Source organism: Lagopus leucura, unplaced genomic scaffold (genome assembly GCF_019238085.1).
Source record: "Lagopus leucura isolate 7727_CA_CO unplaced genomic scaffold, USGS_WTPT01 Super-Scaffold_100001, whole genome shotgun sequence".
Taxonomy (NCBI): domain Eukaryota; kingdom Metazoa; phylum Chordata; class Aves; order Galliformes; family Phasianidae; genus Lagopus; species Lagopus leucura.
Window position 1 is genome coordinate 67,781,518 of NW_024962262.1, and position 25,395 is coordinate 67,806,912.

Sequence of the window (25,395 nt, forward strand, 5' to 3'; positions counted from 1 at the left end):
GTGAAGTCAAATGAACTTATTCTCTTTAAAACCACATATATATCTTTACCTACATGTTCACAGAGTATTTAAAAGCTCACTGCCTGAAGTGATGAGACATTAATTACCCACAGTCTGAGATGAATGTTATGATCAGTAAGCAGCTCTAAGCAAATCTTTGTACTTAAGTACTCGAATTTAAATTGCAAGAAAGAAAATTTCAGAATTTCAACAAAAATATTGCTGAATTTATGTGTTAATAACGCTGAAGTATTTCCTAAAAATGACATTCTTCAATAAAAAAGCAGAAAAGTATTACATAACATTTGCCGTCGCTCAGTAATTTTGTCACTTATGAAAATACTGGGAAAGAGAATTCACTGTAACACAGAAGTTTTGCACAAGTAATTAAGTTCCTGAAATACCTACTGGTAAAGTAACCTTTATAGTTATAAGCATTTATAACTTAAATATTCTGCCATTATTATTTAGTTGTTTAGAAAAATAAAAGAGAGTCATATTGCTTTACATTTTCCTTAAAAAGTTCATTTAAGTTGATTCTAAAAATCCTAATTTTAGAACAGACAGACAAATCCCTACTTTGGGATTATAGACTTTATGCATAATGTTTTGGCAAAATTAAGATACATATTTATGACAGGGTTGCCAATTTAGGGATTGAGAGATGATTAAAATATACAGGTATGAGTCAAGGACAAAAGTACTGGTGGAAGCAGTACCACTGTACTGCCCAACGCTCAGCTGTATGCTCATAACATTTACTGCTTCCCTTTGCTACTGAAGACCAGGGGGGTCAGGCTCATAATGTCAAAAATAATGCCAGAGCCTGGTGGACAAGGCCCTGGGTAGCCTGATGATCTAGTGGATGGAAACCCTGCCAGCAGCGGGAGAGTTGGAACTAGGTGATCTTTAAGGTCCTTTCCAACTTAAGCCATGCTACAAGTCTATGATTATAACTGAAAACTACTCACGTTTTCCCATTTAAGGGTAAACTTAATGTCAAACTTTATGAAATTGTAAGAAATTGGTCAACACTTGGTATTCTGGTCAGTAAAGAATTAGGACAGATTGACTGGAGTAAATACACTTTCTGTTACAATACCTGAGGAGGTAGGATCTTCAGAGAAGTCTGGCAATTCTTCAGGGGGGTCACCATAGAAGGAGTTGAATTTGTGGCTTGACACAGCTGCTAGTACTGCCCCCTAAATAAAAATACCCACAAAATCTAAATTACACAAAGTAGTTTAATAAAACATTTCCATACATGCTTGGTCACTGAACTTCCCAAGCTTTCTTGTGTGTTGACCTTCCTGGTGAAGAGTACACAAATTTCATAGTATCCATCTGATTTGCTATTATCAGTAACCATATTTAAGAGCTGGTTGTACACTACTTTTATGGACATCAGTAACTATATTCTTTATGAGGGATTTCATGACAACAGTTCTTTTTTGGAAAACACTTTGATAAGCCCAAACTCAGCGCCAAGTCTCTCAGTAGAAGCAAGAATAGTCTTCCATTGTGGAAGGTTGAAGTTAAACTAGTTTGCAGTGTTGCTAAATAACCAACTAAAAAGCTTGAAGAAAACAATAATTTTGCTTAGATCACGTGCTAGTTTCTTCAGCACAATTCAAAATTGCAAGTTGAGATAATTAAAAATTTAATCTAACGAGTCAGGTTCCATGACAATATATACATGTCCATGCAATGGGTAAGATTTATCAGCAAATTTATCAGCAGCAAATCAGTGCATGGTTTATAACATGCACTGCTTTTTAAAATTTTTTAGATCCATGTCCTTATAAATATGTAATGGATCATAATCATGCTGGGAGGACATAATGAAGGACAACCCTGTAAACTATGGAAAACAGAAAAGAATTCAGCAAAAGTCCTTAAAATCTCCAGAAATCCTAGAGAATCTACACAAAACACAATTCAGGATAGTCTGAGGTATAAAACTTACTTTCAGTAAGCAAAGAAATACAGGATTTTCTTCCCCCAAATAGACAACTTTTATAATTAAACCTTTTGAAATAATAACATTCTTCCAAGTTTATTTATCATTGCTATTCATGGGGTTGCAGCCATGGAAAAATCTTTTTAGAACGTATCGTTGAGCACTGTGATTGGCAGAACATTTTTGTTAGAAACAACAGGTACTGTGCAGGTTTCCATTAAATGCACTAAATTAACTGCACTTACTGTAGAAATTTTAAATATGCCCAACAATTAGAGAAAAGTCATGAACAACACAGAAACCTTTAATGCCCAGAAAAGTTACAACTCTGCCTGCTTACAGATAATCTTGACATGTTTTACAGTTTCAGCTCCAAATATTAAGACAGCAAGTAATTCAACTATATGGAGCTAATATTCAATTCTGTTATTAATGTCTATGAGGGCTGCCCCAAAAGTAATGTCTCCAGTTTTATTAAGTTGGCCCATAATGCCAGAGGTGGATGATCATGGTATGGCAGTAGATGTTGAACTTTCCTGCCAATATTCCACTCCATTTTGTTGCCATGCGGCAGATAGCAGCAGAGGGGCAGTCTGACACAATGGTGTCTGACATGGAAATGAGAATGAAGCAAAGGTGTGTCACTGAATTCCTCCATGCTGAAAAAATGATATCCACAGACATTCATTGATACTTGCTGAACATTTATTATGGAGACCAAACAGTGGTTGTGGGCACAGTGAGACAGTGGGTGGTGTGTTTCAGCAGTGGTGACAGTGATGTGGAAGACAGGTTACATTCCACGTGGCCATGCACAGCAGTCTCATCACAGGATGAAGAGAGTCTTGATCAGCTCATCTGTGCAAATGAGTGGATTACAAGCAGGGAACTGTGTACGGAGCTGAATATCAGCTTCAGTGTATTGGAAATGATGGTGGCAACACTGAAATATCGCAGTTTGCAGCAGGTGGGTCCCATGAATGCTGACACAGGAACAGAAAAACACTGTGTGCAAGTTTGTCAGGATGCATTGACCCAATTCAAGGCAGAGGATGACTGTTTCCTGGATAGCATCATTTCCAGTGATGACGTGATGTCACTGCTATGTGCCAGAGTAAAAACAGCCGTCCATGGAAGGGCAACATGCAAATTTCCCATTGAAGAATAAGATGAAGATGTAGTTTTCAGCAGGTAAAGTGATGTGCATTGTCTTATGGGATAGGAAAGAGGTAATACTTCCGGATTTCTTGGAATCTGGACAAAACATCAACTCTGCTACATCATGACACTAAGCTGAAGGCTTGAGTTTCCAGAGTCAGGCCAGAGAAGAAGCAACATGATAATGCCAGGCTGCATACCAGTTTGAACACTGTGGAGCACATTGTTCATCGTGGCCAGACTGTAAAACCACACCCATCATGTAGTCCAGATTTGGCACTTTCTGACTTCCTGTTCAGGCCGATTAAAGATAGACCAAATGGGCAATGTTTTCCTAGCAATGACATCCTCAGAGCACCAGTGAAACAGGGTGTCACTTCTGTTGGTGCAGATTTTTATAAGCATGGCATGCACGTTCTTGTTCATTGTTGGCAAAAATGCAGTTAATGGTGATGACTATGTTGGTAATCAGTGTTGTGTAGCTGAGAATTTATCAAACAGTTACTGCACTTCTTGTATCTGTTGTAGTTTCCATGGAAATAAACAGGAGGCATTACTTTTGGAGTGACCTATGCAATTTGCATCAGCTGTCACTAAAAATTTTTTTAATTTTGTGTTCACCTCTGAAGCAGAACATTTGGTACAAAAATGGTAAAAGAAGGACACAAGCTTATAAAAAAAAAAACAGTGACACTACTTAGGAAAAAAGTAAAAAAATATTTTTTTTCCTACAGATCAACATATTCCAGAATCAAATACATAACATTAAAAATAGATAATCAATTACTCTATCATATCTATATATTATATCTATCTATATAATATCTATATATCTATCTATATAATCTATATCAATTAATCCTATCTAATTTGATAGAGATAAAAAATGTCACACAGAGGCTACAGTAAAAAGTAAGGGTGACAGGACGTGGGATGGAAACTCGAGCAAGGAAACCCTGGATACATGTTGTGCCCATACAAATGGGAGAAAATTTCTGAAATTCTGTCTGAAATTTCTAAAAGATTCAGTTGTCAAGGAAAAACATCCTCTTCCAACAGAGAAAAAACTTTATCATCTTTGTCTTTCCTAGATTGGATGGATTGGCAAGTATAAAAATTTACTCTTTGAAGCCAAGCAATACATTGCTATTTGAGAAACTGTCATAATCAGACACTTCAGCATTATTTGACATCCATGATGTATCTACATCTAATCTTGGACAGCAAAAATGAGTAGTTAGATGGGAAGTTAAAAAGCTAGAGAAATGGTCATCTGCTCCAAAGTATATTTACATATTTAAGAAAACTAGAGCTTAAACACTCAATTTTTAATGTCTTACAGGTGTGGCAGTATGCAAACTAAATAGCAATTTCAGAAAACACTCTGCAGAACAGTGGTGGATTGGAGAAAATGGTAGAATACAAGTAGTGCTTTCAAGGCTCTCTAGAGACTAAAAATAGTGGCTCCCCAAAAAAGACATCTGTAAAAGATCTGAGCCTGTGCCTGGAATAAGGAAACTGGTCATATTCTAAAATGTAATGGAGCTAACATTCTAATTAAAGCATTATGTGGACACACAAACCACCTAAGACAAAGTGCTATCTATCAGAAACCACAGCAACTATGTCACCTTAATCATTAATTGCTTTGTAGCTAGGTTAAATTAATGCAAAGCACCTACTCTATACATCTGATTCTGCATTTATTACAAATTTAAAAACAACTCACAAAATGTGGTATTGTATGCTCCTGTTAAAGGTATATCAGAATTTCAGTGGATTTAAAAACATTTCTGTTAAGCTTCCTAAGATAGGAATAGTTACTGTTTTGACAGGAAATCATATTGTTTTGGGCTATAAAATGTTAACATTCTTTTCTTTTTGGATGAGACATAATCTTGTGTATAGAACAGAAGAAGACATTTTTGCTCTCCTCAAAGAAAAGTAGTGAACATTATTATATTCCTTTTACCATAAACTTAACAGCAATACCACAAGCCACTGTTACAATTCTCTCCCTCGTAGTAATTCATATTATATTGAATTACCATATCAATGTAAAAGGAAGACCTCATACACAACTTGGTTGACACCAGACAATTTGTGCTGGAGTTCAGTTTGAAAACTCTGAACAAAGATAGAAGGGATGAACACCTTTAACAAGACATCTCTGTGATAGGCGATTGTGAATATCAGTTTCACTTCTGTACTTTTGCTGACCTCAGAGCATAGATTTCTCTCAGTGCTTTTAAAATTACTAACACTACTTAAAATTCAAATTATGTAACTATGTTAATACGACATTCACTTTACCTTTAGTTTTCGTCTTGCATTGAATTTTCTCAATTGTTCTACTGTCTCTGGAAGATGAATCTTGTATGCATAGCGATCTCTCTCCTTAAAACACAGCAAAAGAAAACAAAGATTAAATATAAGTTCTTAATATTACCTCAACATTAAGAAACTAGGCAAAAAATGTATCAGCTACTAAGTATCATAAGGAGAATAAGGACTCAAGGCAATCTAAGGTAAAAATAACTTCAAAAAACTGACAGGTATCAAAGAATTTTGAAATAATCCTTAACTTGGGGCCAGGGATACTTTTGTTTTGTGATTTTGTTTCTCACTTTGCAGTAAGAGTCTAGACTTCTGCTTTACTCTTATGCTGTAAGTTGGTTTGTGGCTAGCACTGAACTTTGAAGCTGAACTATGAAGAAGCTCTGCTTCCTGGTAGTACAATGCCAGTGAAGCAACATGTGCAGACACTTTTTTAAAGGGTTCCTGATACCTGAAGACAGCTTGTGAGTTGGGGTTTCTGCATAACAGAACAGAAAGTGACAGCTCAATGGCTGGTGACACCAGGTGCTAACTTACACTCCACTGAATTCTCCACTGTAGATGCAGATAAAAAATTTACAAGTAAATGGTATACCGTGGGGTGAGAACTTGTAGCACCTGAGTACTCTCTTTCCCCAAAACATCACAGAAGCCACATACAGTTGTTAATTTAATGCAAATGTTTATCATACGGATCTCCTGAATCAGAGTGAAATCAATGGCAGAAGTAATTCAATCTCTATATGGTGTCAGATGGCTCTGTTTCATGCTGTATTTGGCTCTGTCTATAGAAAGGGCTAGAAGAAAATTCTGAGTCAACAGGGAAGGCAATTTATCTTAGGCAAAAGTAAAAGAGAATGGACTCACAGAATGCTAGCCTAAGCCTGGAAATAAGACTGTCTCAAACTAAATTTTTACTCCTGTCTTTCAACAGTTAATGGCAAGATCAGCAACAAGACCACAGACACAAAAATTGTAATATAAGCAGAATCTGCCCATTTGCACAAAACATTTGCTTTGGCATCTAAACGTAGGTAAGTTCATATGAGAAAAAGTCAAAATGCAGGAAAACACAGATCACCTATGTTTATTACAGACTCAATTAAAGGAGTGTTACTTGTGTTACACCAGAATCCCAGCTTTTTGAAATGAATGCTCTATTACATTTATCTTGGGCCCACACTACAGAGAAAAAATGGAGGATAAAAAAGATAAATAATGAATTAATCAGGTTCTACCAAAGAAAACACAGTGCTCTGGCTCAAATTGCGTTGTAAATTCTGCCACCACTGAAAAATAATTTGATTACCAGAAGCCATGTAATTTTATATAGTTACAGCAGATTTCAGCAACCTACCACTACTTTTTTTACTCAGTGGGACATTTCAGGAATCTAATTAAGAAATTAAGCAGTTAAGTAGTGTATTACACTGCATAGCTACTTGTTGCATAATAGGGAAGAGATTTAGATGGAATGGACCTATAAAGAGATCAGAAATCACTCCTCTGGACTTCGAGAGCCACAGAAAGACATACAATTACTTTCTTCAAGCTTCATCTAGTCCTACTATGTATGCTCTTATGCTGTCCATGATGCCTAAGTAAATTTGCTCTTCTGGCTAAACAAGGGTTCAAGGTTAGACATTACAAAAAACTCAGGCTCTAATCTCACAAAGAATTTAAATCTTCTATCTTATACAATGTCACGTCTACCTCGAAAAGTTTAAACAAACAAATCTTTTTATCCCTTTAAGAAGGAACTGATACGTAAACAATTGGTTTTACTACCTTCAACCAGGGATGATTCAGTGCTTCATATACTGTTATCCTTTCTGCTGGATCCAGCATAAGCATGCGGCGTACCAGATCTTTGGCACTTTCAGAAATATGGCTCCACTGCCGAGGATTCATCTGATTACAAGCAAGAAAAAAAGAAATTAAATTAGTCATCAGAATTTAGAACAGAATTGCTTATTTGTGTAAAGTAGATAATAGATATTTAACAGTGGTTGGTATTATGAAACAATGTGAAGGAAAATTTAGAAGATATATTCATACTGTGAGGCTTGTGTCCAACTATTTATGACATGACAAGATGGAAACCCAACAAAACCATACTAAAGTAGGAAAATTCTTTCTGTGCTAAAGGATCCTATCTTTAAGCTATTTCTTTAATTTATAAAGAGTTTTATTTATACATTGCTGTTTTATGAAACAAAATTTCAACGTAATAACCAGCCTTTTTCAATAATTTATTCTACTCATTTAAAGAAGCCAACTTTATTTAAAAACAGACTGCAACAAAAAGATACTGCTTTAAGTTGGAGCACTCTGAATCATTATCTGCCCGTGAAATGCACGTTTATAATTGTCATTTGTAATTTCTTTTCTCAGCTCTAATGAAATGAAGATAACTGCAAATTTGTAGCAAGCCGGTTTTGAAATCCTTGCACTGTTTTCACTGAACAGGCATATAAATGTGGAAACAGGAAGAGGAAAGGAACTGAGAAGACACAATGTTCCAGCCAAGACTTTTTTTTAATAAAGAAAAAAAAAACACTTGTAAGTTTCCAAAAAGTTTTAGCTGTTTGACAGATACATAAAGAAATCTTTCACAGAGTAAAACTGGAATGTCTGCATGTCTATGAAATTCAAAAACTAGTACCACTAAGAAATCTCTAGGCATAAAACATTTAAAGCATGAAGATTGTGCTCTAGACCAAGTGCAGTGCCACAGTTGTCACATTTTAGCAGACTACTAAAAAAACCCACAACTTCCTGCAACCCATTACAGATTGTCAGGCAGCCTTAGGAATTTCCATTCCTTCTCTGCTAATGCACGGATTATGTATGACCTTTCGTGCAAAGCAGAGCAGAACTGCACAATTGTATACAAAGCAGCAAAAACAGTGAAGTTGAAGTTTTAATATTTTCTCCATAATGGCTCTAAGATGACTACATTGTGAAGCATGCTTTTTTTTTTGCATATACGCCAATATGCTTTCAGCTGCAAGTGGCTCATTTTGAATAGTCAGTTTCACTTTATTACATTCTGAACTAAAAAGAAAAATGACTATGTGTTCATAGTAACATTCATCTCGTTTTAAATCAAAGCAATATGATCGTCAGCCTTTACAGTAGTTCTTTGATTTTGCTAAAAATGTAAGTGATCTGTTAAAGGAAGGTACCATATACTATATTGTACTTCGCAACTAAACTTTTATGTAGTGCTACTGAGTTCAAGGTACAACTAAGAGCAAACTGTTACACTCACTTACTATTTTCTATGCGTAAATATTCCTGTATTCTAATTCCTACCAGTGATAGAAAACAGTACAAACAAGACAGAATGAAGAGGGAGAACCATCTCCCCCTGTGTAAAACAGGCAGCTTTTTACAAGCTTCAAAATTTAGCCAGGTTAAACACAAAAATCAACTTCCCAAATTTTATAAGCAGAATTCATCTCACTGGAGAAGGATTCAGACATACTGTCATTTACCTTGTATTTTCCTTTAATAATGCCTTCAAACAATCTTTCCTTGGTTCCATAAAAAGGTAAACAACCACTTAGCAGGATAAAAAGGATGACACCACAACCCCAAACATCTACAGGCTTCCCATATGGTTCCCTTTTCACCACTTCTGGGGCCATAAAATGAGGTGTTCCTACACGTCCTAAAGGGAAAAAAAAAAAACAAAACAAAAGCAGAGTGAAAGCAATATGTGCCAAACATGGAAATAAATAACATTAAACTAGAACAGTTTTATTAAGTTTTTTTCAGAGGTCAACATTTTATTCTTTTTTCCTTAAGTATTTACTGAATTTACCCAGTGAGATTCATTGCTAAGTTCTCTTTCACCTGGTTTACTAATTTACAAATTGAATAATAGTCTATCCTATCTCAGAAAACGTGAAACGACATCTATATAAAAGCACTAAAAGTCTCCAGTGGAACATGGCATATAAATGTAAAAATTTCTATTGGACAATCTTGGAAACAGGAATTACTTATCCAGAGGGCACATCTACAGAAAATGAATAATTCTAACCTACACAGCTTATTTGGAAAAGCTGCCTCCACCAGGCAAGGCCATACTTTCTTTAGCAGTGCTAATCTGCCCAGACTTTAGCCAGTCTACTGACATTTTCAACATGAATGAAAGATGCTGTTAATTTATTTGCAGCAGACAGGATCTTCCTATAGATAAAAAGATAATGCTAATGTGTTCCAACAAGTGCTTTCAATGATTGCCACACAGTAAAAGTACCAAGCCACTTCTGATTTTTGATTTTGAATGTACACCCATAGAAAAAAAATACATATTTAATACCAACTAATCTTTTGAGTGGATAAACTGATTAGAATGACATCATTCAACTGTTATATTACACATTAAAACAAAGAAAAACAATAAACATTTTATCTCTCCTCGTAAGTATTTCCCATTCTGAAAAGTCTGTTTTCACAGCAAAATATTTGCAAAGGTGCAGGCATTACATTTTGAATGATTAGGTCATCACTGATGCTGATGAACAAGACAGTCTTTGGACAACAGTGGTTTGACCATGTACTAACAGAAATGAAACAACAACAAAAAAATTCTTACTAGTAATACACAATGTACTAGCCTAACTGATAAACTTCAAAGACAATTCTTGAAGTTCACTAATGAAGGAGAAAAATTATCTGCCTGGATGATCCAAAGTCTCTCTCTTTTGGATACTTGGGGACAGGGAAGGGAATGAAAAGGAAAAACAGTATGCTTAAGATGCTTAAATATGCTGAGAACTCTATATTCTTTCTTTCCATGAGCCTATAATTATCTAGCTAGAAGAGTTTCCTAAGTCTTTTCCCTAATATTCCATCATTGATGTATCAGAATTTCAACCTCTATATGAGGTAACTTATGTACAAAGAAAGCAATAGCAGCTTGTTGAAAGAAATTATCTGCATATAGCAGATACTCATGTGATGTTAGTGGTATGCATACCACAGTCTGAAAATTTTGTATATCAAAGGCATCATGCAAGACCGCAAGGCAGCCTGGCTTACCCAAGTCTTGTTTATTTCAGTAGTAAACTTCCTGGCATTTGGGTTCAGAAATATCCATCTGCAATTGTGGAGCAGGTGTAACCAGTCTTACACAGTGCAAAAAAGCAAACACTAGTGGTAATAAAGCTGTTGTTAAAATCCTTTTTTTTTAATTAATGAGAAAAAAAAATATATATGTATATACAGCTGTCGTGAATCTAGGAAGTCAAAAGTGATTATTCAAAACAAAACAGAAAAATACCACAAGGACAAACAAACCTATTTGAAAGAGGCATTAATCTTCAGAGCTAGAGATCTAATCTTCAGAGATAGAGCTGTCTGGATCAAGTAGCCAATAAAATAAGCCTAAATTCTAAGCGATATCTAAGTTGATTTAACGCGTATGCAATCTCAGAACGGGACCACTTTTCTGTTACAAGGAAGTACCAGTTGCAGGGATGAACACATATAAAAAAATGACTGCGTACTATCAGAGAAGTGAACCTGAATACATAGCCAATGTTTCTGTCTGTCTGATGGCATTTGTACAACAGGCCTACTGACAGAAGGCCTAACAACAGAACGACTTGTTCTGAGGAAATGTGTCCTTGGCAAACAACTACTGGCCCTACATTTTCTCCCATGCTGCTTATTTTGCAGGAACACATGCTACGTGAGCAATATAATACATTACTGGGTGCTGGTGTGAGGCTCTAGCAGCAGAGGATGGCAGGAATGGCTTATGAGAGAAGCAGCAGAGTTGCCCCCATGCTGGATGTGGCTGCCTGCAGCCAGCTCCAAATGGAGAATCTGCTGGCTGAAGCCAAGCCAAGTTGGCAGAGCCTCTGGAAAAGCACATTCAAGAAGATATGCTGCACAACAGTGTAATGAATAAGGGAAAACATGTGCGAAACAGCCCTGCAGCCACCAAGGTCAGAGAAGGAGAAGGGGAGGATGTTCTCCAGGTGTTGTGGTAAAGTCTCCTTTTCAGCCTGTGGAAAAGATCACAGTGGAACAGAAAACCAAGGAGGACCCACACAGTAGCAAGCTTATTTGGGAAGACTGCAGCCTATAGGAAGCTCCCACGCTTGAGATGGGGAAAAGTGAGCAGAGGAAAGAGAGGCAGAAATGATGGACCTAAGGGAAATTGGCCCTTAGCTGAGGCCAACCCACCATGCTGGGTTATGCTATTTTTGATGCACAGAATGCTGATGAAATGGGGAAAAATAAGTTGAATCTCTTAATGTGAATCAAAGAAACAGCCTGCTCCTTTTCATCTGTTCATTTTCCGTTCTCAAATATTAAGCATCATTTTCCCTGAATTAATCATGGGCTGCATAAAATAAGTAATTTAAACTGTCAAGACACTATCAAAAGTGCATGTTTTTGGCTTCCTTTTCTCCTTAGTAAAATGTTTCAAGTTAAAATTACTTTGCAGAAAATCATTAGCAAGAAAAATCCTTCATTATTCAAATGTACTCATAAATATATGCAGAGCAGGATACTTATTTCAAATTGAGCATTAATCATCTTCCCTAAAGTTTGAAAGTGGTGTCTTGACAGCGGATAAACTTCCTTTCTCCTTTACTTCTCTTCCTGACTACAGTGCTAAGAAATACAAAAGTACTTACTGAACTACTGAATACCAACAAGAAGCAAACAGCTCGCAAATTTACACATATAAAAACTGCAGACAAAACATAACATGCAAGCATTTTTATGCTGTTCCCATCCACTGTCAGCACTGTTCATTATTCACCATATTATGATTTTTTCCATATATTTTTCTAACAAAACAAGAGAAGTGCAACAGCTTGTTGAGATCCATTTTCTATTTTCTATGCGACATTGGACAAATTACAACCTTTTGGTATCCCAAATTTCCTATTTTTTTTTCTGATCTTTATCTGATGCCCATTCAGAGTATGCCACTAGAATGTGAAGCTACACGTTATTTAATACCCAACAGCTCTTACAAACTCCAACAAACTTAGAAGTTAGAGATAAGAGACCATCCTAAATCTACTTTTTCCTCCCTCGGAAGTTAAGAATTTCAGACCTCAGGTAGAAGAACAGGATCTTTGCTTCCCTGGTGCAAAACCAGTATATCATACAAATTAATTTTAATGCACAGCTTGATGTTAAGCAGAATCATCAGACTAGTAAAGTAACAAGCAACATCTTACACATCTTTGTAAGAACCCAACAGACTTTGCTGTAACCAGATTTAAAATGATGCTACTTAAAAGAATACTGAAAAATCAGTACTACTAAATCACAGTATTCTCTTGTAAAATGAAAAAATATATGTGAGAAGATATTTTAGAAACTATTAAAAAAGCTAAGGTCATTTCTGGGGCAGCTGCCATCCTCACGACAATTTACTGCTGGTTTCATCAGAAGAGGAAATGGTGATTTTGAGGTTATTTTAGAAATGTATCTGGGCAAATATTAGCACACTTTGCTCAGCAAATTCGAGTGCACGTATGAACTCAAATAGATATGATCTTGTTTTGCAACTACAGGACAGTAACAGGATAAACAAAATTTAGAGACAACAATGTTTGCAAAAATCATGGCTCCTAAATACTCTTTAAAACAAATACTACTTGTGCTGATAGTTACCAAGTAGAAAGTCTGTGTAAGATTTTAGAAAATTGTGCTTTTTTTGTGTGTGTGTTTTTGCAGCAGCTTTCCATCTTTTTGGAAATAAAGTGAGACAGAACAGTAAGCAATGTCATTTTCTCTTTATTTAAATATACTTTCCTTTATTCTAGACATAAGAAAACCCATGAATATATTCTAACAACTCCCCATGAAAAAGAAGTTTATTTGCATAAGGCTTATTTGCTTACTGCCTGAACAGGCACAGCCATTACATATCTTACTTCTGCACACCAGTTTTTTTTAATCTACCAGTTTTGAGGCATATTGGCATTGTGGAAATTTGTAAAACTGCTAATTCAGTTGATTTTTTTTTTTTTTTCCTGTGGATAAAGAGCTTCAGTCTTCAGATGTTGTCAATCTGATATCATTCACAAGCACTAAAGATAAATTTTGACTTACCTTTGATAATTTTAGTTTCTATGACTCTTTCCATATTATTCCAGACAATAGGGTTATGCTTTCCACAAGAAGAAGAGCATATAGAGAGACCCAATCAGATTTTGTCATCCCTAAGGCAGGGGATTGATGACCAAGATATCAGAAGAAGAGTCTTTCAACAGCAGTAGTATCTGAACGATGTATAAGGAAACAACTGGAACAAATAATTTTTAGGAAAAAAATGTGAGGTACTAATAAACATCACCATCTGACCTCTCACAATAGTGTAATAAGAATATGTTCTTAAATTAAGAAGTTTCTAAAAGGCTGGGATGTCCAGAATAATGTGGAAGGAATCGAAGAATCACACACAACATTAGATAGATCATACTTTATTACTTTTAATTCCTTTCCACATTACTCCAGACAATAGAGATGTTTAAAGCAGGTGCATGGAAAAGATGGGGAAAATTAAAAAACAAGGCAATTCAGCCTCAGCACAGAAGACTGTCAGAAGAAAATGTATTTTAAAAGATGTATTATCAGATAATTGGGCACCCGACATTAGTATTGGGAAAATGAACGAGCAAAGATCACATGATATCCAGAAGAATTATAATAACTGATTCACTGGCCTTTGCAGGCATAAAACTATCATGAAGGAAGTAAATCTAAGCTGACTTTTAAACACATTAGCCTCCTCTAAGTTCTCTCAAATCAACCCAGATGTGAAGAGGAATTTCTGAGACAGTAAACTTCAATTGTAGCTTTTAAATAAAACAAATTCTATCAGAGGCAAAGCTTTGAAGAGAATGAATAGCTTTCATTAAAAATAGAAAAATAGTGAAATAGTGCTCTTGCTTTGCAGAGGAATGAAACACTTTAATTTGAGCGAAAGAATGCTAGTATACGACCTCAGTTTAGAAACATATACTTGTCCTTAGCAAAAAGATTTGCTGCATAACTCAGACACTGATGATGAAAAAAAAAAAATAAAAATATAATTTTAAACTGGTATTCAGAAAATCACCGAGAAAATTATTTCACACTACTTTCTTCACATTATTTCCCAAAATTCCATGGTCTTATTTGCAGGGGAATTTACAGTAATGCCTTCCTTTGTCATTTTAGTAGTAACTTTTGGAGTAGAAGGCCAGCTTACAGAGAACCAAGAACACTTGGTATTTGTATGCTGTACTTCTATTAATAAATTTTAAAGTTATTAATTGAACTTAAGAATTAAGAATTCTGAAGAAATTTAGGAGGGCTAACTAATAGTAATCAAAAATAAATACTGGACTGGATCAGCAGTGACATTTTGCTGCTAAGAGAAAAAGTAAAATAGGTCAACTATTCATTGCTAAAGAAGACTTAACAGCTAGCACAGAACCTCACGCCATTTAGGTCCATATACAGTTATTTTGTGCTAAGTGAAGGAAATAGCACTTGTGGATTCAAGAGCTTTTTATTCACTGGCTGGAAGAGCCCTTTGTGTCCATCTGCTCCAACCCCTAATCAAGCAGGGACACCCACAGCAGGTTGCTCATAACCCCATCCAGGTGGCTTTTGGAGATTTCCATACATGAAATTCCACAGCCTCACTGGACAACCTGTGCCAATGGCCCATTACCTAGACAATACAGATACACTGATGTTCAGATGGCATGGGCACCACTGAAGTTTCTTTAGACTTTCATACCATATACTAGCTAATAAATCTGAGACTAAGATAATATCTGCTAAGTTGGACATCATCACATCTACTTAAGAAAATATTGTGATAATTTATGTCATATTCTGAAAGAAAAAATGTCCAAGGCAGAAATTATAATATGAGATTGCTCTATTAAAACACTGACCTCTCAGGTTCCAATACTACAACTGCATGATAGCTATGAAAACATGGACTGCTTAATGTCAACAACCTGTTACTTAGAAGAGTTTCACTTACAAATTCCTTACAAATCTTACATTTACACTTACATATCTTTAACTACTGTGTATACAGCAGACTTCCATCTTTAAGTATCTACTTGAATGCTTCAAATGAATAAACTTCAGCAAATTTTTCTACAGCTGATCATAAGAACTTCAAGAAAAAGTAGCCTTCAGAAACTGATAATTCATGAAAACAATTTCCTATAGCTCAGAAGATGACAGTTTCTGTTCATTGCACTGCAGCTTATGGCAATACACAGTAGAACAGTAAAGTATTTTTCCTTTTGGTCTTATGGAAACTGAGTTCCAGCTACATCAATTTTTTCACGCTTAGTAATAATTAAGCTCTCTTAAAAATAAACTGCACTGGATTGTTAGTGGTTTAATTATAATGTTCCTAAAATCTATTCTAGATATTTTAATTAATGACATCTATATGATGTCTTATCTTGTTACTGGGAGACAAATTTAGACTTCTGTAAAACAACCCTCTGCTTGAAAGAACACAGTAATTATACTTCTAAACAGCACAACTTTATCTTTCACATAGGTTAAAAGATAGAGACTAGTCTACTTTCAATTCCCAGAACTTACTTTATTAGAAAAATCCTCAAATGTTTGTTTTTCTTATTTTTTTTTTTCCCAAGATTTATGTATACTGGAAGAAGCTGTGTTTGGTTAAGTTCAAAAAATTCCACACTCATAAATAAAGCAAAAGCTGACCCTAGAAGGTATGCCTGGCAGAAACCAAGGGAGCAAATTCCGTCTTATTGTGTGTTGTCCTGGCTACACACAACCTCATCAGGCACAGGTGCATCAATATAAAAAGGTAAGTAAAAAAAAAGGCACAAATGCAAATGCATGAAAGTAAGAAACAAAAAAATTAAAGCAATGGTAACCTCTGAATATTTTAGATACAGCAGCTCCTTTTTTAGGCAAAAATACTAGCAAACAAACAGTGACCACCACTGAAATACAAGAGCTTTGTAGAGTGGCTGGGTTTAGTATGCAAGAGTAAGGGAAGTTGAACTTTACTACAGCCATACTACATTCAAGCAGATGTGCTTTTTTTAAAGGAAATCTATCTTATTGTGTCTTGATCAGGATCATCTATGTAGGAATTTATAGAATATATCCTTCTAAGATACTGTAGTAATACATATTGGATACAGAAAGGTAAGCAAACATTGCATTTCCAGCATGTATAAGACAGTACTGTAAAAGTTTTACAGTACAATGAAAACCAAAACAGCTTAGGAGTATTGTGGTTTTTAAGGACAGTATGGGAAGTTTAATCTCATAACAGCTTTTGTTTAAGTAAGAATTTATTTTTTGATGTGATAGGGCTGAAAATAACCAGTGAATGTGGGAATTGCCATGCTGGAGGGGAAATAATTGAATATGTTAAGGAGAAGCAATTTTATTTTTAAACTAAAAATTAGAAAAAGAACGTGAACATAAATAGATTGGTTATTACACTTTTTACAAGACTTTCTATGAGGAAGGTTTCTACTTCATTCAGGAGAAAATGAACAAATGAGTAGCATCTAATTTTTTATTATACTTACTACAAAACAGAATTTGTATGTAGGGCATAACAGTAACCTAAACTATTACACTGATAAACAATTTGTTACAAGAAACCTATAGCCTCATAAAGGCAGTACCATTAATCTTTCCATAATACATATAGGACATTACTGTGCAGTTGCAAAAATAAAATCTTGCAAGTGCTGTATAGGAAAGTGTCTGGTACTCTGAAAAGGAAAAGAACTGCCAGATGTAGTTTGAAGTCCAAAGACTGGAATGGAAGATCAGAAGAAAGAGATAAGCAGTCTGTTAAGGAGAAAACTTGAAACATGTAGTAGAATTAAAATATTATATGGATATAAATGAAGTGCAAATTCTCTAGGTAGCCCTGAAAGTTAGATGAATTTGAAGGTGAAGATAACAAGTACTAGTGAAAAGACTACGAACTGAAATGACAGTTGAGAGAGAGGGAAAAATAATATGAAGGCAGACTGATAAGGAAGAGATTCAGACAAATCAGGCATAAAAGATAAGCACACAGAGAAATATTATACTGATGAGGCTTAAGGGGAAAAAAAAAAAAAAAAAGCTTCTGTAAGTACAGCAAGCTGAACTATAAAGGAATGAAAACATTTACATGGGAAAGGAAGGACCAGGCCAGCACTGACAACTATAAGACAACTGAGTACATGAATGATGAATGGGGTTGCGGAAAAGGAAGGAAAGGACTTGATGAATTCCGAGCAAAATTCAGGACATTTTTCTAAACTGAATTTCAGGTTTCTGTTAAGACAGCTAGGAGTCTGAAAGTAAGTTTGATGTAGCTGATTAGCTCCAAAAGAGTAGCTGAGACTAAAAAAAAAATGAAAAAGTTGCTCAGTGAGAACGAAGAAGAAAAATGAGGGAATCGTAAACAAAATGGTAGGAGCTATCACTGAAAAAAAGCAATGGTTGAAGTATCATTTGAGAAATAGGAAAAACAAAGAAAGAAATTAGCTCATTTAGGAAAAAAAAACCAACAGCCTCTAAATGTATTTTCTTAGAAAAAGACATCTAGGACTGCAGGTAGTAAGAACTATCCTGGTACTGGTAATTATTGGAAGAGTGTGGAAGATGTTGGAATGCTTAAACTGGATTTGCTCTTTATTTAAAAAAAAAATCATATGAAAGCTGAATTGACAAAGATATTTTAAATATTTAGATAAGAAAATGTGAGTTTTTGAAGAAGACACTGAGACATACTGAAAGGAAGTTACTCCCTTTTGAAGAAAAAAAACCCACCCAAAGTTAATAAAATCTTTTGCTGTAGTCTCCTACTCTGGCAATGAAAACACCAGAAAACTGATTGGGTCTTCATCTGTGCAGGCTGATTAGAGCATAACCCTATTGTCTGGAACAATATGGAAGGTAGCTAGAGGAAATAAAATTCACAGAAAACAAAACACACAGTCAAAAAATATACATTATCAAGATATTGGTGTCTTATGCAGTAATTACAATGAAACAGTAAAACATAGAAAGAACCACATGTGAAAGCTAGTAAGATTTTGCTATTAATCGGAGTACAGTATTCTGACAGAAATTGCCTAAAAAACATATGGGAGCATTAAGGATGCTGTACTAAATCTTTAGTCAATTGCTTTGACACACATTTCAATCTTGATGGCGTTTTATGTTGTGTGCTTTGCCAAGCATGGACTAACACTGCCAAGGACTGTATCAAAATGAAAAAAAAATTTGCATTTTTCAATTTCATTTTGATCAAAACAGTGTAAGCTGTTGCCGAGAAACATTTAGACAGTTTTACAATTCAGTATATGTACACGCAGTGTAGTACACTACAGTTAATGTATTACCAACTGTAGTACACACAGTTGCAGTTCAAATACTTGCGTACATATATTGTTAACAAAGTATTTAGAACGAGATTATTTTTGAGTCCTTGTTTTGCAGCCCAGGCTACGTTGGAAGCACAGAACTCTGCAGTAAAACTTCTGTAATATTATATAAGTTTGAAGGACAATTTCTTACCTCCAGCAACTAGCCCAGATTCTCCTAATTGAATTGCTACCCCGAAGCCACCAAGCTTTACCGGGGCTGAATTCTCTTTTGAGGCAAGCAGTACACAGTGTGGCTGAAAACAACAATGAAAAAGCAAATTATTATATTATTTGAAAAGTACAATTGGCACCTTAGGATTTACTTTCAAAAATTTGCAAACAGAAGTCATTATTTTTTTTAAAGAAATTCTTGATTTGTAATATTTTTTGGAATGAGATCCTCTCACTAAACCTCTTTATGGGTGAGTATCTTGTAGTAGCACTGGTAATGGGAGGATGGTTGGACTAGATGATCTGTAGATCCTTTCCAACCTTGTGATTCTATGATTCCTTCTCGATTGGCTTCCTTTTTACTTGCCCTAGGTATAGCAAAAGCATTTCAAGACTTAACAGAACTCACAAGGAACACAAAGTAAAATCACAACAACATGGAGATAATCAATGTTGAAATTTTCTTTCTTAGTATTAGTTTTTATTTTCACTCTTTATTTCACTTGTATGCTTTATACTGTTCTAGTTCTTCAGTAGATACATCCTGCCCTATGACACAGTGCGTGTGATCTTATTCTTAACACTTTCAGCCCCAACCACAGTAGGAGATCACTTCCCAGCTGCATAGAAAAAACACTGCTGTGATATATCTATTGAGTTACAGGATAAACTGCTTAGGTATCTAAATCATTCCATGCAAAGTCATCCATATTTTTTCCACTAATTATATTAAGACGCAATATATAAAAATACAATAATAGCATTATTTGGAGGTGTGGTGACTGATGTGAGAGCCTACTTAAAAATGAAATATAGTACTCAATGCAGCAATTAATGTAGAATGACTTCCTATATTTACATAGAGCCTCCATTTGCACAGTCAGCTCTGTTATTTAAAAGGATGTCAAATCTGTCTACTTCTACTACTTCTTGAGAAAATGTTACTGCTTACACTGCAAAACAAGGAACTTTAAATTGGTTACTTCAGATTTGTCCTTGTTCTCTAAGAAGGTAAGCATGTGCTGCCTTAAGTTTAGTTTTCTTTTACACTTGTCCTCCAGCAGCAAAGAACCTGAAAGAACTCAGCTGCTCACTACAGAGAAGATCTAAGGTTTTGGGGGGTAACATAACTAAAGTGCTCAAATCTGGAACAGGAAAATTACAACCTCCCTGCGTGATCAACCAATTAAGCTGTGAAGGAATCCATAAACAATTTCCTTCTGCACTAGCTGTACTTAATGGTTTTAATTTAGGTTGATGACCATTTTGTAAAATACCTACAGCTAATACTCAGACTTTTGAAAGTTGTAATTATCATTATGTATTAGAAGCCTACGAAACCTTATCTTACACAAAGTCTAAGCTACGTATTCACCGAGGTCATGAACTGTTACCTTTGATGCTTCCTTAACATTCATTTGCTGTTATAGCTAAGCACTCAGATTTTGTGACATGACTGTAAATACCTGATAGAAAATATATGAACAAACCTAAATCTTCCCAATGCTTCTGGTCCTACTAAATATCAGGATGAAATTATGACAACATTGTAACATCAACCTCAACCCCTTTTAAAAGTCCAAAAGAAATTTGCAGAGTCTCAAACAAGCTTGATTCTCAGACGGATGACAAGTTAAGAATGTTAACGCGGACACTCATTTCAACTACTAAGGAAAATACAGTCAGGATAATATTCCTCAGTTATTACATTTGTGCTAACTCATACTGGGACTTCTAGAACCAATTTTTAAATTTGCATTTTAAAAATGTAAATTTTAAATCTCTTTTATTTAAAACAGGATATATCCTGTTTTAAATAGTATTACCAGGTGGTATTGAGTATTTTATTTCTGCCTTATTGAAACTGTTAAGCTGTTCCAAAAGTAATGCCTCCTGTTATATTTTGTTGGCCCATGACATCAGAGCTGGATGTGGGAGGAATGATGGTAAAGGCTGAACCTCCTTTCAGATCCATTCAGCTCCATTTTGTTGCCACGTGACAGATGGCAGCAGAGGGGCAGCCTGACACACTGACATCTGACATGGAAGCGAAGATGAAGCAAAGGTGAATTTCTGCATGCGGAAAAAATTGTACCTATTGACACTCATTGACTTTTGCTGAGCTTTTATGGAGACCAAACAGTGGGTGTGAGCACAGTGAGGCAGTGTGTGGTTTCAGCAGTGGTGACAGCCACCAGCAGGTGCAGATTTTCCCAAGTGTGGCATGCAGGCTCTTGGTCATCACTGGCAAAAAATGCATATCAAATGGTTGTGAGAATGTTGAAAAATAGTGTTTTGTAGCTGGGAATTTTCTCTATCAAATAGTGTTATTGTCTTCTTTGACGTGTTTTTTCATGCAAATAAACAGGAGGCATTTCTTTCAGAGTGACCTATGTATCACAGCTGCTAGTTTAAGTGAAAAAAAAATCAACCTCAGATTTCTCACTTTGAGCAAGGTGGATGAAAGCTGCACCAGGGTAACAAAAATGTGTCACTTCAAGCGTGGCTTCACTCTGTACACGAATGTTGAAGAAGTGATACTACTTTCATGCCAGTATCAAGATGTAGTGTACCAAGACAATTGTTTACCAAAAAGGAAAACGCTGAGGTTGGTCACAAGAAACAAAGTTTCTATGAAAAAAATCCCAATCTCCTATTCAGTAAAAGTTTATGATATAACCAGCAAAGTCCAAGTTAACACCAAAGTCAATCTTTCCAGTAAGTTGGCTTTTGCTACTTCAAAATATCTTTAAGAAGTAGTTGCAACACTAGTTCAAACTTCCCCTTGTAGCTAATTGCACTGCGTCAGCTGATTCTCAAGCTTTCATAGAGAAGCTGGTACTCCAGCTTTCTAATAAGAGGACATGCATACACGTTACTCCTCCCTCTCTTCAGCAGTGGTTTTCAAAATCAGCAGAAGTTCTTAAAACACAAATGGTAAGTGGCTTCTTTTATACTTAATAAAACAAATTCTTCTTACAATTTATTTTAATTTCGAAGGTGCTAATGACCTTTGTAATCAATTGGCATGGAATTACGTAGTTCTCAGTTTAAGTATGCATTCCTACTTACAGATGACAAAACTTAGGCTAGTTTCTTAGTTGTGTTTCTGAAGTATCTGCAGTGTTACTGATTTTTTTCCTGCCCTCATTCACCTAAATCTTACAGATTATGCAATTCATGATGTCAAGCATTTTTTACAAAAAAATCAACATAAACATAACATTTAATATAGCTGAGAGGTTTCAATGTGCATTTGAAGGTACCATATTTCTTTAATCAGACACAATTTTTGTAATTACTTTAGCCCATACCATACTAAGTGGCTAATATGAAAAGACAGTTGTACTTGTAAAACTGGAACATAGTGCCCACATCTAATGTAACCTTAAGATCATTCAACATGAGATGCTATAATACTTCATTATTAATATCCTCTCAATAATTCAGATTCTGTATGTACATCACTTTTTACTAAGCCTCTTATCTAAAATGTTGCAATTTTCACCACCTTACCCATATCAGACATTTTTAAGACCTGGAATGTTTTTTTTTCTCCTTCTTATTGTTGCTGGAGATCTACATTTAGAACACCCAAAATAATTTTCTTTTCAGATTAGGGGAATATTAGCTTGTCTCTCTAAAAAAAATTGAAATAAACTTATTTACATAATCTTTTAACACCACGGCATATAAACTTAGGGAGAAAAATGTATTGCTAATAATTGGTTGTTAACTACCTCTCTAAACAGCTAACTATTGTTCTGCTATATTGATTAAGAGTTTGCTTTTGGTTTCCTCTCATTAGTCAAAGCTGATTTTTATCTCCCAGATTATACCTTACTGGTGAAAAATATACTCTCAGTTACGTTAAAAACTTTATGAAAACAAGGGAAGATATGAAAACATCTGTTACTGAAGCAATGTAATTTTCAAGCTAATATCAGATTCCTTGCATAATCCTGATTTACAAACATTCCACAAAAGGAAAAAAATACCTTACCAATACCAATGACACAAATAGTAAAAAAGAAACTAATATAATAGTGCTGACTCAGTGCTATTTATATTACAGAAATGCTTTGTAGGCAATGAAGTGTAACAGTGTTCCTGTGATGAGTTAATATTTACAATTTTTCTTCATATCCTGACAGAACAGCTAAGAAAATCCTCACAAATGGCTGCACCTTCAGCTGATTTACTGACCGCTCTTCCATACACGAAAGCTTTTGGGGGTAACCAAAGTGATCTACCCACGAATGCATCAGAAATTCTGCCCAAAGCAAGCTGTGATTTAGAAGACCATGCATTGTCACTTGCTCTCATACTTTTTTACTCTGTTATTTTTGTCGTTGGATTGGTTGGAAACATTATAGCCCTGTTTGCATTCCTGTGCATTCACCAGAAAAGGAATTCCATCCAAGTTTACTTGCTAAACGTAGCCATCGCAGACCTTTTGCTGATCTTCTGTCTTCCCTTCCGAATACTGTACCACATTTTCAACAACACATGGATGTTTGGATGGATTTTATGCAAAATTGTGGGAACTCTATTTTACATGAACATGTACATTAGCATAGTACTGTTAGGACTAATTAGCCTAGATCGTTACGTAAAAATAAATAAGTCTGTGAAACGACCTAAGATGTTAAATACTACCCGCAGTATACATATTTGTTGCATTGTGTGGGCAGTTGCACTAACAGGATTTTCATTAGTAGTTGTACCATCTCTCTTCACAAGTGAGGTCAGCAATTCTACCTTGTGCTTTCATTATCGGCATAAGAAGAACGCAATAACAGAAGCAATTTTAAATTATATTATTGTCATCATTTATTGGACAGTTTTTCTCCTTTTGATACTTTCTTATGTTAAAATTGCCAAGAACCTACTGAAAATTTCAAGGAAAAGAGCTAATTTTCCCAATGCAGTAAAATACACCCAGACAGCAAGGAATTCCTTCATTGTACTCATTATTTTCACCATATGTTTTGTTCCATACCACATGTTTCGATTTGTCTACATTACATCACAGTTACAAGAGCCATCCTGTTACTGGAAGGGAATAATTCACACATGCAATGAAGTTATGCTCATATTTTCATCTTTTAACAGCTGCTTAGATCCAGTTATGTATTTCCTAATGTCCAGTAGCGTCCGTAAGACTGTCTTCCAACTTATTTGTAGAAGAATTCACGGAGATTCAAGTGTGACTCTGGAAAGTACTTCAGAAATAAAACTTGGACAATATATGCAAGAGAGATTTTCTACTACCACTCCGCATTCAAGTTCTGTAAAGAAGAAGTCTGACTTAATCAAGTCAACAGATAACAGCTTCTCTCAGTGTCACTTTCAGACATCAGCTTAAGATGCGCCAAATACAATAACTGATGGATACTAACCTCGTTTCATTCTTCCCATTACAAAATGAGAAGTCTTACTTCTGTTTGTGAAAATGAGAAGAAACTTTTCAGAATTATTTCCCTTTTGTTTATCCAAGAAAACAAAACAGGAAACCTCCTTCAAGTTATCTCAGGCACCTTCTGTGGGACTAACCTAGAACACTAAGTCTTTGGGGAGATGTCCACAAAGTGGTTTAAGCCTGTGTAAGGATTCTTGTATACAGATATTAATATGAGCAATTTGTAAACAGATGCATTTTGCAGAAGTAATGTGTCCTATTCAAAAGAGCTACGTGAATCATTAAAGCCTTTATGTACTGTCTGCTTTAACAGGTTTCAAAGAGATCAGCACTGAACTGTATTTACAGAATTTTTGCAAGGAAATATTTGAGAATTTAGCAACATATCTGGCTCAAAAATGAGGTGAAGAACACAGCTGCCATTGATTCAGTTATAATTACTGGAGATTTGCTTCATTAAATATAAAAACCAAAATAATCAAGCCTCCTTTATTACTCAAGCCCTTTATTATATTTTCAATGTTTTAATGAATGTCAAGGTTGAGTACTCGAGGTAAAGTTAAGCACTGGTTAGAAATCGGTTAGAAATTTGTGAAGGAGAGATGACATATGGGTATTTTCAGCTAGTTAGGATTTCCTTCAAACTCTGAGCAACAAATTTGGTGACTTCAGCTACACAAAGTATTTCAACAAGGAAAAAACTGAGCATACGCAGAACAGAAAAGTTGGCTATTGTGAACACTGGAAGCATCAGCTCTGTTCTTTGGTCAGGATCAGTCATCTAGTCTATTTAAAGGCTTATGGATTCAGGCACAAAGTAAAATTTTGAACTGTAAGGTTGTTTAAAATAGGTGAGCTGAAAGTGGAGCTTGTTAAGACCAAAAGACATGCAAACAGACACTTATACTGAGAGTAATTTA

General features: G+C 35.3%; 2 protein-coding genes across 6 annotated transcripts in view; one reads left to right on the forward strand and one right to left on the reverse strand.

Annotated features, from left to right (window-relative positions):
* CASK (calcium/calmodulin dependent serine protein kinase) overlaps positions 1 to 25,395 on the reverse strand; it is a 196,164-nt gene that overhangs the window by 64,588 nt on the left and 106,181 nt on the right. For 4 of the 5 annotated variants that reach the window (XM_042866613.1, XM_042866616.1, XM_042866615.1 and 1 more), the window contains exons 6-10: positions 19,034 to 19,136; positions 8,956 to 9,131; positions 7,244 to 7,366; positions 5,432 to 5,515; positions 1,103 to 1,202 (exon numbers count right to left, since the gene is read on the reverse strand). In XM_042866613.1, the coding sequence (XP_042722547.1) occupies positions 1,103 to 1,202; positions 5,432 to 5,515; positions 7,244 to 7,366; positions 8,956 to 9,131; positions 19,034 to 19,136 (586 nt within the window). Of the gene's footprint in view, positions 1 to 1,102; positions 1,203 to 5,431; positions 5,516 to 7,243; positions 7,367 to 8,955; positions 9,132 to 13,555; positions 13,651 to 19,033; positions 19,137 to 25,395 lie in introns of those variants that run through there. The other variant, XM_042866617.1, reaches the window with a different exon arrangement.
* Positions 21,917 to 25,012, forward strand: GPR34 (G protein-coupled receptor 34). The gene is made up of 2 exons (XM_042866618.1): positions 21,917 to 21,990; positions 23,208 to 25,012. The coding sequence occupies exon 2, from the start codon at positions 23,231 to 23,233 to the stop codon at positions 24,419 to 24,421; it is 1,191 nt and encodes a 396-aa protein (XP_042722552.1). The 5' UTR covers positions 21,917 to 21,990; positions 23,208 to 23,230; the 3' UTR covers positions 24,422 to 25,012.